The 13,993-nt window shown below is 37.8% G+C and overlaps 1 protein-coding gene across 1 annotated transcript in view; it reads left to right on the top strand.

Annotated features, from left to right (window-relative positions):
• Positions 1-13,993, top strand: part of CTNNA2 (catenin alpha 2) — a 1,156,022-nt gene that overhangs the window by 242,229 nt on the left and 899,800 nt on the right. The window contains exon 7 of the mRNA XM_072406902.1: positions 2,274-2,477. Coding sequence (XP_072263003.1) covers positions 2,274-2,477 — 204 coding nt within the window. The remainder of the gene's footprint in view (positions 1-2,273; positions 2,478-13,993) is intronic.

Below are 13,993 nucleotides of genomic sequence, written 5' to 3' on the forward strand. Positions count from 1 at the left end.
AAAGTTCAGCACACGCATTATGTAAATCAGGGGCCCCCAACCCCCAGTCCTTCATTTGTCTTACAGGTGGGGCACGGCTCTGGCTAGTGCTCCCCCCAACGGGGTTGGGAGAAGGACCCCGCTTGGGAGGGCGCACTGACCAGAGCCGTGGACTACGTCTGCCGTATGTGTTGCAGGCTAGGGGTAGTGGGCAGGTTGTGTCTCTGGCCTGAGCCTGCAATGGGAAAGTGGGCTGGTTCTGGCATCATGATGTCACCTTGAGGAGAAGTTTCTTCCTCTTTGAGTGACACACAGCTCCCCATGCATGCGCAGTCTAGAATCCGTGAGATTATTGGTCCGCGAGCTCCAAAAAGTTGGGGGCCATTGATGTAAATTACTCTCGGAAAAATGTCAGACATGGTTGTTCCAGATTAGGAAAAAAGTTAAAGCATTAGAAAGGGAAGAACTTTTGAAAGAACATTGATGGTAGCCTCCCATAACAATTTCCTCTTAAGGCATGCACATTAGGCTTTCCATCCAAATGTTATAGCATGTCAATTTAGTATGCCATAGCACTTTTTAGCAGCTTGATGAATCAGGACTCATATGGGTAATGGCAAGAACAGTGGATTATTGTGTTCAAAGTCTGGAGACTGCAAGCAAAACAGGGCAAATGGACATAAATTGATTTTACAGTTTTGAGTTGGTGTCACAATCCAAATATGTTGTCTTTCTAAAACTTTAAAGAAAACACTTTGGCTTTATTTGAGATACAATAAAAGAGCCACCAATGAGCATCTTTAGGGCTCTATTCTAGATCGACTAATAGTCTATAAAACAGAGAATCTGACATTCTGACTTTCACTGATGATGAATTGGTTACTGGTATTGAAACCCCATTGACCGGAAAAATTCCCAACCAGATTTGGTGATTGGTGAGTCACCATACCTTGAAGAAGAAATAAAAGGTAATATTTGGACAAATCTCTGAGAAGAAAAGCTGTTTTAAAATTGAGATACAGACTAAAAAAATGACCATTCTTGATTGGTTCTCTTTAAAGTAAATATTTAATATCCAGTAAATCACACTATGTATGAAATACAATAATAACAAAATAGTAGATGAGATGATGAAATGTTTCTTTCAGGTGTTTTTGCAATAACAGAAGTCTATACTCCAACTCAATAGCAACACTTTTCAATGAGAGTAAGCAAAAAAAAAAAAAAAAACTATATATACTATATTGCCTGCAATTGCCCAATGTGACATACAATGACCTGCACTTTTGTCTGTTGTGAACCCCATTTAATAAATTAAATACTATAACATAAATTGTTTAGAAGACTTTAAATGAATGATTGTAGACACTCCTAAATCATTCTTCTACTCCTGCAGAGCAGCTGGGGAACAGATTGTGAAAGCCACAACATACAGTTTTATAAGTTTTGAAGTTTTGATCCACTTTGAAATATGCATCTTTCAGTAATTTGCTAACTGATGATTGTTAGGTCCTTACGAGGTCCTTCTTCAGGCTCTTTCTGCTATAGGGTGACTGTGCTGTATCACTCTCTTCGACTTGCTACTCTATTTCACATTTTGCCCATTGTATCCTAATAAATTCTATGCAGCTATTGCTTGAAATCTTTGCATCACCTTTGATTCTCCCCTCTCATTTACCCCTCATTCATATTCATCTCCTGTGCTTTGCCTTAATATCCCTTCACAATTCTTTTCCCACTTACCTTTCTGACCCGATAGAAAAATCCCCCCTTAGTTGCTCTCTTCGCTCCTCCAATGACCTTCTAATGACTTCCTCACGCATAACCTCATCACATCCATGGCTCCAAGACTTTTCTAGAGTGGCCCGACTCACTGGAATCCTCCTATTTGGCTTGCTCCTACTTTCTGCTCATTTAAAAGAGCACTCAAAACCCATTTATTCAAACTTCCCTACCCATCTTCTTCTGTCTTTTGAAACCGTCATTACTTCCCACCACTACATATCTCCCCTCTTATTGTTTGTTACTTCCCCTGCCTCCTAGATTGTAAGCTCTTTAGGGCAGGGTCCTCTCCTTCTCGTGTGTCACTGTATCTGTTTGTCATTTGCAACCGTTATTTATGTATAGCACTGCATAATATGTTGGCGCTATATAAATTATGTTTAATAATAATAATAATAATAATAATAACAATATTATTAATAACAATAATAATGCATGTAGACAGAAAATGGCTGCAAGTAGTTTTCCTGTAAAATATTCTGGTGGTTTTAATGATAATCTTCTTTGTTTAGAACAAGATCATCCTAGACCCATTGACCTTTAGTGAGGCCCGCTTCCGCCCATCTCTAGAAGAGCGGCTGGAGAGTATCATCAGTGGTGCGGCTCTGATGGCAGACTCCTCGTGCACACGGGACGACAGGAGGGAGAGAATCGTGGCAGAGTGGAACGCCGTGCGTCAAGCCCTTCAAGACCTGCTGAGCGAGTACATGAACAATGTAAGTGTGCTTTGACGTATTTGTTTTCTAAGTTGACTGACGTTGGTTGACTCATATTGTGGTCACATTGATAAAACAAGGCTTGTGCAAACAGTTATGTGACAAAGTGATAAAAAGCTGAATCATTTGAGACACATCAATAAAAATAGATTAAAAGGATCCTGTTATTGAGCTAACAATAATAAGGCAAAATCAACCAACAAAAGGTTAAAAACTTACCGTACTGGCCTATGGCAAGTGAAATTTTTGATCAATTTAAAGGCAAAAACTACTGCTTTTACTTTGACTTTTGGGTATATCTGATAATGTTTCACCCATTGCAGTCTAAGATTCCCCCTGACGATAGCTACACAATTTTGGGGTCGCTGAAAGAAGCCCTGGTAATTGACACGCTATCTGTTACACCCACAACCGTAAAACAGCAGTGATACTCGTAGATCTTTATGAGAGAAGACTTTAGGAATATTTCCATATTTAAAAAAGAAAATAAATAACATTTTACAACCTCCAATTGTAGCTTTATAATTAATTTCCTTTGCTTTTTAATATTAATTACCTTTAGATACTATCAGTTTTCCTTGAAGACAGCTTATTTCAATGCTAGGTTAAAATACCTTCATGCCTAAACCCAATTGTATAGTGCCTTGGTGGCCAAAGGACCATGTAGCTTATACAACAAATGAACATGCAGTGCCTCCCCACCTCCGTTTGACTATCAGCAACATTAGTTGGGTGAGAGGATGGGGCATGCCACTTCTGGACATGATACTGGCTTAAAGAAAGTGTCCACCCACAACATGTAGAATAAGGCACCTTACAAGGTTTACAGGTCACATAACTTCTACTGAAGCCATTTGAATTAGTCCTTTTATTTTTCAGATGGACCTGAATTACTTTATTTTCAAAATGACAATGTTTCATTTCGTGCCCATTAGTTTTTCTCAGAACATCAAAATTAATTCTTTCCTATACAATATATGGGAATGTAAAAGCAGCCTAAAACAGGAGGGTGCAGCTTATAATTGGTAAATTGCTGCTTTAGGAACAGTGTTCTTCTTAGCTGTCTTTGCTTAGACAGTTCAAAGTCTTGTAACCCACACAAACAAACAGTCACAGGAGTAAAGCAATATATCTTTATCTTTCCTCTTTACAATAGAATTGGTTAAATACAAACCCTACCATTGTTAAAATTTCTATTCAGTTCTTGTTATATAGATATAATAAGGGAATAAACTACTACCAAGAGAAGGAAATCCTCTTTGGTCACTAGACCAAGTATTCCTATTAAAAGTTTTCTATATTCTAGTACTTATATTACTTGATGCCGGTGCAGTATTTGGGAGCCTTTATGTTATCTAACCACATAAGATCCGAAGTTGACTTTTTTGTACTTTTTTAAACCTTACCACTATCAGGATTTGAAGAAGACCTCAAGACAAACATTGGGTACACAGCCAAACCTACCAAATGATTTTTGGGTCGGGTTGGGTCTGTAGGCAAAAGGTAGCCTTTCCCTGTGTAGATCATCACCTATTGAATTATTTACACATTGTCGCAGCCTATTTTATAAAGCTATTCAAGACTGAAGACAATAGACTTTCATGGGAGAACCTGGGTAATCTTGCAAACCTACAAATGGATCTGGTCCAGGATTGAAAACAATTGCTAACTAATAGCAAATAAGTTTTAAGAAATCAATTCCAGGTTTGTTGGATCACCAACATTTCCCCATGATAGATCTTCTTCAGTCTTGCAGAACTTTAAAAAAATCAGGCCCGATATTTAAACCCAATATAGCAAAAGTAACATAAAAACATAATTTGCAATACTGTTTTTTCTAGCAAAGGGGTGCTGCTTTGGGCACCAATGGTTGTTTATTTACAGGCTCCAGCAACTGAAATTCAACCCGGAACACATTTTGGGAGGAAATCATCTTATAATTTACATTTTCATAAACTTTTTCTCTACCTCCTGACTGTAAATGAGCTGTAAACACATCACAGATCTCTATAACTAGCTTGATCTGCACCTAGGATGAGCGCTAATAATAATAAACATCTGATGAAAATATGTGCCAATTAATATTTGGAATGCATCTGTTGCGTTTTAAATTTCTGTGAATTTTTAGCCTGTGTGTGGGGGGAATGTTGAATTAAACACTTAATTTTACCTTTTGGAAATGTCATCTGTACTTATCATTTCATAAATTGTTCATTTTTGAGGTTAACCCATTGCTTTCAGGGATGAAATAATTGTAGACTGGACAACTAATAAAGGATAGATAGAGAGACTGATGGAATTATTCAATGGAAGATGGAAATATCAATAGAAGATAGGTTGATTGATTGATCATAAATAGATATATAGATAGATATATAGTTTGTACCATCCACTCTTCCTGCAGCAATGATGCAGAGACCTTGATATTGCAGCTGTGATTATTTGATACAGTGGGATGTAATTGTTTCGCTTTCAATTTTTCTGTAAATGAAAGTTGGAAATTATAAACATCCATCCTTTCAGCATATAAACATATCTTTTACAATGATCTGACCGTGCCTGCTTGAATATAATTACCACTTATTGCTTCGGGATTATCTCATCATGCTTTTCTACCACTATTTGCACCTGTTTGTGCTCCATTGTAGGTATTCACTTGATGTGGTTTGTGTATGTACTGTATGATTATAGATTCTTGAACCTTGTAAATGACTGAATGCAAACCATTGATAAATGCTTCTCCTGGGTTCTGTATATATTTATTTTAATTTGTGGAAATAATAACACAAACTTATTTATTAGGGTATGGAAATAGCAATTCTTATTAGTATGGAAAATCTTCAGATTGTTTTGGGTTTCTGCACTTTGCTCCAAAAGCAGTAGAAGAGTTATTATACGAATCAATAACCCATATCTCCTATTTTTGTTCCAATCAGCACTGAAGCCTACATCGGTCTTTTCAACATTTGAACCCTTTGGGGGGGGGGGGCGCAAACTTTGCTGTCGTTCCTTTCACCAATCTCTTTTTCTCTGATGTGTTCGGTAGTAACATAACCGTCAGTATGGCCATCTGACAGGTGGGCCATGAGAGCACAGAGACCAGCGGTGGACCGCGGCTCTGGCCAGTATACCTCCCAGCAGGGTCAGGGGAAGGCCTGGGGGGGGCGCACTGGCCAGGGCCACGGATCATGTCTCACGTATGCACCACAGGCTCAGGGTGGTGTGCCGGTTCTGTCTCTGGACGCAACCTGCCCACTTTCCTAACGCAGGTCTGAACAGGACTGAGTGGGCGGGTTCTGGCATTAAGACGTCAACCTGGAGGAAGTTTCTTCTCCTTTGAGTGACAAGCGGCTCCTCGTGCATGTTTGGTCAAGATTCTATAAATTTAGTGGTCTGTGAGCTCCAAAGGATTGGGGACCACTGATTTGCAAGATATGATATTGAAAAATGTGTGTAGTGCCAAATGCTAAAGAGCCTTAGGTAACCTGCAGCATTGACACAGAGCAATGGTAGAAGTCCTAACCCACTGGAGAAAAACATATATTAACTCTTCTATTGTAGGTAATTTATATTTGAATATTTATAAACATCTGCCAGGGTTGCATTAAAGCAAATCTATGCTTTACGTTTTTTATGACAAAGCCAACACTTTGCTTTAATACCTAGATACCTTGCAACATACGTTAGATTTGCTTTAATTCCAACCATACCTAGCAACATATACTCACCTTTCCATTACTTTTGTACCACCAATGACAGGAGCCAGTGGTAATAACATGTTCTTCCAATTATGGAGGGACATATAATTCACTCAATGTATCAGAGAGGTGTCCAATGAATAGCCATGGTGGTTAGAGCTGATCAATAGACAATGTATGTTATTAAGCCCCTTCCTATGTTTCCTGCAGAGGGTCATTTGCATTGCTCAGCCACAACTGTGGCATTGGCTCCTATAGAAAAGTTGGAGAATAAACTGAAGCACTCAGTATGTGTCTCTTTCTTCTACAAGCTAGTTTTGCTGCCCTGCAACCAGAACCTTTGCCCAGCATGTGACCACAAGATCCTGGTGCACATCATGGACTTGCCTATCCAAGGTGGTGTTTCTTGGGTCTTTTCCCCTCAAGATTAACCACCTTGAACAGCCTATATAGCGTTTCGGTTGGCTGGCAAAATGTCCAGAATCAGCCCAGGTGTAAACTATAACTCCAGTGATTTGTAGTCTACATAGGGCTTTCCTTTCACTACTGGCAGTTAAATGGTTCAGATATACTGTATATACCAAGAGAACTCCACATTTGGATGAATCTGCTGCTTTGGCCTACGTAGCCAAAGTTCGTATATACGTCAAAACCTTTACTGTTCCCTATCCTAACCTCCTTGGTAATATACAAGGAACAGTATATAAGACAACACAGGAATAGAATAAGCATAACACTTCTAAAATTAAGGCTTCATCCTCTGTAGACCTGAGGTCAGAATCTGCTATTTTTAATCTTTTATATATAAAAAAAATCCTTTTACTATTTTATTAAGTATGCTTAATGAAGCCCACCAAATAGTCAGCTGGAAAAGTGATTCTGTATATAGCAGTCTGTAGGCTGTTTCTTGGTAATAGTGGGGTGTTTCAGTGTTTTTACGCAGCTTGATGCAGAACTATGGAAGGAAAATCATTTTAAATGCGTTTATGAGTCCCAACAGACACAAAACCCATCAAGAAGTAAATTTCAAGTAGCGCCGCAATTTGCGCAGAGATGATCGAGCACTGCATCCACAGGTAGAGTAGTTTTGATGAAGTTCATTTTCCGTATTGCTTTGTGATTCTCAACGAGATTTTTCAGTCTGTATTCTGCCGCCTAGGCAATGCAGAGCACCGGAACCTCCTGACCTCGATATTTGTCAGTGAAAGGCTTCCTATGTCACCCCCCACGCATAACAGAAAATATAATCTCTATGTAATATCGCAATTTTCATGCACACTCAGCCAGAGCAAGCGGGAAAAATAGAGGGAAATTAAGAATCCACAATACGTAGCTATAATTTATTTCATTTTTACAGATGATTTTTTTTTTACAATTATGAAATATATCAATTTTCTTTAAATAGCCCTGGGAGAATAGGAAGACAATCAGTGGCTGGATGCTGCAGAGATCAAAACACATAAAACACCCCACGGTATGCATATTTAAAGGCCCCCTGAGTCTCCCATACCTTTAACTACTCTGGGGCCATGAAATGCGTTGTGTATTCAGTGAAACTATTATTTATTAAAGAACCCAGGAGGAGGGATGTACTGTATGTCATTTATGGAATATTCTTTGAATTTTTTTTTTTTTTATTAAAAAAGAAAATTAGGGATCTGCTTTTCGGAAAAGAAATGTTAAAGTTAACCTTGCTTACTTTATAATTAAATTACATTACATTAAAATTGATACTTTAATCACCCTGGTAGAATATAGTACACACATGGAATGAAGAGCATGCTGTGAAAGTACAGGCCCAGCTAATACACTTTTTTTTACAAGCAACATATTGACCTCCTGGGTGGCTCCTAACTGGATTCCGGACAGGTAAGGAAAAAACTGGCAAAGGTGTCAATATCTGGAATACTGTACAGTATGCGGCAATGTACAGGTATGGTGCATTTGGGGTGCCATTATAAATAAATGGAAACCCAGTGCACCAACACATGTCATGGTAATGCAGAACACTAGTGGAAACCAGTTACTATGCAGATTTGTTATTCAAATATTTCTAATTTGCCTTTTTGCTTTACTTGCTTTGAGTTGGACTCAAGAGAATGAAAAGAAAAAGTTATGTGGTTATATGGCGAGGTTCCAGACGAAGACTTTTTTTATGCAGTTTCTGGAATCATGTATTCACTGCAGAAAAAGTAAACTTTCTGCCGCATAAAATGTTCTTGTTCTTTTCCATCTTTAACTCAAGTATTGACTATTACTGACCTAGCATGCCTACTTCATTTCCATTTTTTTAATACTATATTGTCTCCCACCCCTCCATGTGCTGCAATCTTTTGTGTGCTTGTAATGCATTAAGTCACAAGGATGATACATATTTTTCATAGTGAAGTGTTCAGCATTTCAGGGTCATGTTAATCTTCAATAGAATCATCTCAGCTGTGGCTGTGCATAAGGTAGAAGATGTACCTGTGTTAGCAGAATGCATTATAAGCAATATGTTATTCGCACAACAAAAAAGCTATTGGGTTTGTTTAAAGAATTGATGATGGATAGTTGATCGTCTTTACTGCTTTTGGCAGCATTCCTTAGAATTACTCTTATAAAACACATTAGTAACACTGGTACCTAAAAACAAACTTTACAGATTCACACTTTACTGATTACTTACCTGGTTGGGTATGGGGCAACACAGGACAATTTCCTTGATTATGCCCAATGCAACCTTTAGTGCATTGCTTTCATGTGTTGGGTATGACTCCCTCTACTTGTTAAATTAAGCAAACAAAACAAAAATCAATCGGCCTGTTGGTAAAACAGGGTGGTGCGGTAAAACAGGATAGGCAAGTACATATATATATATATATATATATATATATATATATATATATATATCAGGAATGGTGCTGGTTCACAATTTAGTGAATAATAGCAAGATTAAAGTAGAAGAAAAGCCATCACTTTTTTTTGTTAATTTGCAGCTCTCTTTAAATGAAAGATAACCTAGGGATCCTTCAATGAAGTTTTTGTGCTTGTACATTTTTATAGGCCAAAAAGTGAAGCTAAAAAAGTGGTCATATAATCTTTCCCAGGTAAACCTGCCCTGTTATTATATATTTGTATTTTGCATACAAGTGTGGCCAGTTCTCTTTAACCAATCCAACTACTACTTTTTGGCACATCTTGGTTTAACATTAATGTTATACAATGCCAATTGCACAATTGCAGAGTTTGTTTCTGAAGAAAAAATTGAAAAGCTAGAGAAGTGGAGAACAGAGCCACAGCAACCAATTAGAATACAATTATAAAAAAATTGGACATTGTGATTGTATGGCCAACACATGAACCTTTATATACTAACATATGCAAGTTCCTTTGACTCACGAATCTGTAATCTCTATATTGCAGGCTAAGAATAGCTATTGCAAAAAAAATGTACCTGCTGAGAGATGTCTACGTTGGCGTTTTGCTTTTTTAACTGCTTTGTGTTAATTCTGATTGCACTTTTGTGGGTATATTGTGCGGTGAACGGCTCTCCCGTCTCCCCATTGCTTTCGCAATGCTGTTCTTTTACAACCTTGAATTTTGCACCTTTGAATTGGCGTAACAAGCCTCTCCTGGCACATCGATGAATAAAATGAAATGTATTTTGTTGTAAGATGAAATATAAAAGGTATGCAAAGAGGAGGAGGCCTTGTCCTTTTCATTTATGGAAATACAAAAAGTTTCTTCTAGTTTGCTACTGTTTGGTACCTAAAGTAAAGGTGACGCAAAGTCGTTTTTCTTTCTATAAAATATAAATTATACCAATTTGCAGTAAAAAGCAAGAAGGTGCGAGCTTGTATTATCAACCGTGTGCCAGACCAAGTATTGTCATACGTTTAGTGCTATCGCTTATGAATCATTTACATAATATTTAACATACAGAACACTGGCTTACTGTCCATGGCATTATATTTATGGGGTGAGACTGCTGAGAGAAAGATGTGTTGTCCATGTTAGACTGACTTACCCATTGGTATGAAGTTTGATATGATAGTGGATCGTCTACAGGTTATTTCCATTCAAACCAAAACCCTTGTGTCCTTGCCATAATTCCAAATAAGGGCACTCAAACTTTTTTAAGCTTTCTGTAGCATTTTCTATTAGCTTTGGAAACTATTTAAAAAGTGATGAACAATCAAATATGCTATGGTTGTCATTGGAACAGAAGGTGAGGTTGGAACTATTCATTGTGGACATCTGTGAAAATTAAATCTCTCAGCGAAAAAACAGGCAAAAAAACACACAGTCTATTTTTCACTATGTTTGTTCTTTATGCAGTACAGAAATCAATGGAAATGGCCATATTCCAGGTAACACTCCTGTAACACACTTCCTGTCCTAAGTTAACAACCTTCATTCACTGAAATGTACCTGGAACAGCGTTGTCACCCTAGGTTGCTCGCCATTTGATTGCATACCTCCTTTTTTGATCGTCTCTTTAAAACAGAGAGGGGGGTTTTCATAATAGAAAAATGAGATGAAGGGAAAAAGGTAAAGGTTCACTTTGTATTCACTCCTTCTCTACACTGATGGTAACGGAGAGAAATACCCATTACTACTTCCCCCTCTTACACATGACAATTAGAGATTGGATGTTCAGGCACTCAACAAGTAAAAGAGTCCTTGGAAGAAGAACCATGACTTGGACAGAACACAACGGTTCCTCTTTTACTCCTAATTTCTGAATTATCCTGTAGGGATCTAGAAAGCGATGATGTGATTCTGGGTAAAGGGCAATTAAAAAAACTTTCCAACATAGCCAAAGCACAGGACCACTTTAAAATGTTAGGAAGTTCCAGAAGATAGAATTGATTGTTACAACTCGCTGAGCTGAAATATTTTAAACAAGTGGAGAATATATAAACAGCGATGTTACTATTCATCTCATGCTGTTACAAAGAGATGCCGAGAAAGCAATTTCTAAACTTCTCTCTTCTGTTTCTGGTGGTGACTGACAGTTTATCATCACAGGGATTATTAAGACTCCGCTCGACAAGCCTGTGCCTAGTGAACAATATTGACAAGACATCTTTCTGCCTGGCTCCAAGCACTCTTCGTGCTTTATAGAAAAAAGAAGAAAGTGAAATTGTTCGTCAGACACAACAGGTGTAGAGAGGACCTCAGTGGGAATGTTTTTCTAGCCAGGATGGTTGGGAAGCCATGTCTTCTATAACCTGGTTATGATATAATTAGGAAAGGTTACCAGTAGGGCTGTGTTACCAAAAGACTTGATTTCTAGAGACCAAACAAGTGTGAGTTAGGTGGGTTGATATCTAACAGTGTATCAGAGTGAACACAATAAATGGCACCAATAACACTCTGATTGAACCTGTAGTTTCAGTTCAATGACTGCTACTTCCATGAGTTACAGGGACCTAAAACCTAGTTAAAGAGTAACAATGGGTAATTGGTTTTCCTTATAGTGAATGCCAGCATTTCCAGTCTTATTCACTTTTTCTACAGGCTACGAACATGAGCATATGACATCCACTCGTTCCTTGTAATTAATGCGGAGTAAAAGGTTAAAAGTATCAAAGTAGCAGGGAGTATAATTAGGGTGATGAGGGTGCACTGGGGAGCAATTGGTCGAGTATAGCCATTCACAGTCGGGGTTCTGTAGAACCCTAGGGTTGCTCCAGATGTTGACAGGGGTTCTTTGAACCTTTTGGCTGATTGACCTCCCATAAATTAATGACTGCAAAGTTACGGGGCCAACACCACTTGGCAGAGCAGTTCCCTAACACCTGAAATTATTAAATATACCTGAAATAATTATAAAGAAGTGTTCCTCAGTTGTAGAAAGGTTGATAAAGGTTAGTTCAGAGAGTATTCAAAGAGTTTCCAGTGTGAAATGCCAAGGGCCCACCAGAGGGAAATTCCTATTCAGCTCTGCTGAGATTTTACAAAAAACACAACCGGGGACACACTGTAAACAAAATAATTTTAACATTTATTACAGGAAAACGCTCAATTTGATTTCATAAATGGCTGTTTGCGTGGGAGATAATGCCATCAGCATCCATGCTGAACTGCTGTTAGAAAATCTGTTGGAGGGTGATCGTATAATTACTGTGCTACTAAACACAAAACACAAATACATGTATTCAACTAATTAAAAACTTTTTAATAGAAGTGCAGGTTATAGATGACTTAGCTATGCTGATAACGATTTTACGTTATACTGAGCTTTGACATGATATTTTTTTAATGGCTACACTGGTTATTAAGAACAGCATTATTCTGAAGAATTATGTAATAGTGTCGTCACTAGATCCATATTTGTTGTGACACTGTTATATAATGTTACATACACTGTTACCTGCTGGCTTTTTTAATCAGATGTCTAAATGGGGATGTAGAGATTTTCCCTGAGCGTAAAACACATGTCAGGTTTGATTCATGAGTTCCTGGTAAATGCATGTTAAATAAAGAATGCAATGTCCCCAGGTCAGCGAGATGCCGATTGAAGACAAAAGAAGTGATGTTATTATTAAGGCAAACAACACAGTCTCAGAAAAAAACTGTCCGAAACAAAAGCGAAAAAGAACTATGTTATCTTTGAACATTGGTCAAATACCACAGCACAAAATTAACATGGCGGAGTCTCAAAAGAAACGTCCACTGGTTACTCTTATCCTTCCTTCCTCTGCTTTAACTTTCTTATTTCCTGTTTTTCTCCTTTTCTCCTCTATGAACTTCCCTTTTCCTTTTTTAAATTCTTTCTCTTATTTTTGCATTCCATTTCTCTGTTTCTTTACTCGTTCCCTTTTTCCTTTACCTTTTCATTTCCTTTCTCTTCCCTTTTCCATTCCTTTTCTACCTCTTTGGGTCAGCACACAGAAGTGAGTGAAATACAAAGAAACCCATTGTAGTAATGCATTGCATTTTGTTGCATATAGTGAGAACCTTTGACATTGATTTTATGCAAAGGGGTCAAAGTTTTTAAATGTATTTAAAATCAGATTATTCACACAAATACAAAATGCCTTCGGGGTAGCAGCTTCCTAAAGCTGATGTTAGGCCACCAGTTAGTGAAAGGTCACAGGTGCATGGCTATTCCTTAATGAATTTAGTGCTTTGCCTGTAATTCTTGTATGGCTCACAAAGACATTCAACCATTAACCAGTAAAAGTCTGCAATATATTCTCCTACCTATACTTTCCTTTTTTATTATCTTATTCTGCCTGTATTTTCCTCCGTTGGATACAGTCGCATATGGCTCCATGCTTAGCTCTCACATCAATACAAGTGAATCAGCCAGTTGGACGATTGCACATTTATGTGTGCACAGGAAATAACATGGAAGCTTTGAATAATCCTGATATGCCTGGTCCATGATACACAGTGCCAGTCTGCTGGGCTCTCATTACTGTATCACTGCCCAAAAGCCTCCTGGCAGCGTTATCTGACTTCCCAAATACAGCTGCGTGTTAGAGGTGCTTGGACAGACATTGATTACAAACTAGCATAATCGGTATTCCAGTCCAAACAGAATTCATAGTATAGATGTAAAGCTTATGCCGCTATTTTTACTATACAATGAGTTTGCATATGGATGTTTGTGTGTTCAGGACTTTAAAAAACTATATTGATAATAAAATATAAAATACAGGTTATGGAAATTTCATGTTTACAGTTTAAAGCCTTAAGACCGTGCAATAAGTGCATGCACATTTTATTTACAGAGTTCAATAGCTGAACCTCTGATTGCTGAACTATCTATCTATCTATCTATCTATCTATCTATCTATCTATCTATCTATCTATCTATCTATC

The sequence above is a fragment of the Pyxicephalus adspersus genome, chromosome 3, assembly GCF_032062135.1.
Source record: "Pyxicephalus adspersus chromosome 3, UCB_Pads_2.0, whole genome shotgun sequence".
Classification (NCBI taxonomy): Eukaryota; Metazoa; Chordata; class Amphibia; order Anura; family Pyxicephalidae; genus Pyxicephalus; species Pyxicephalus adspersus.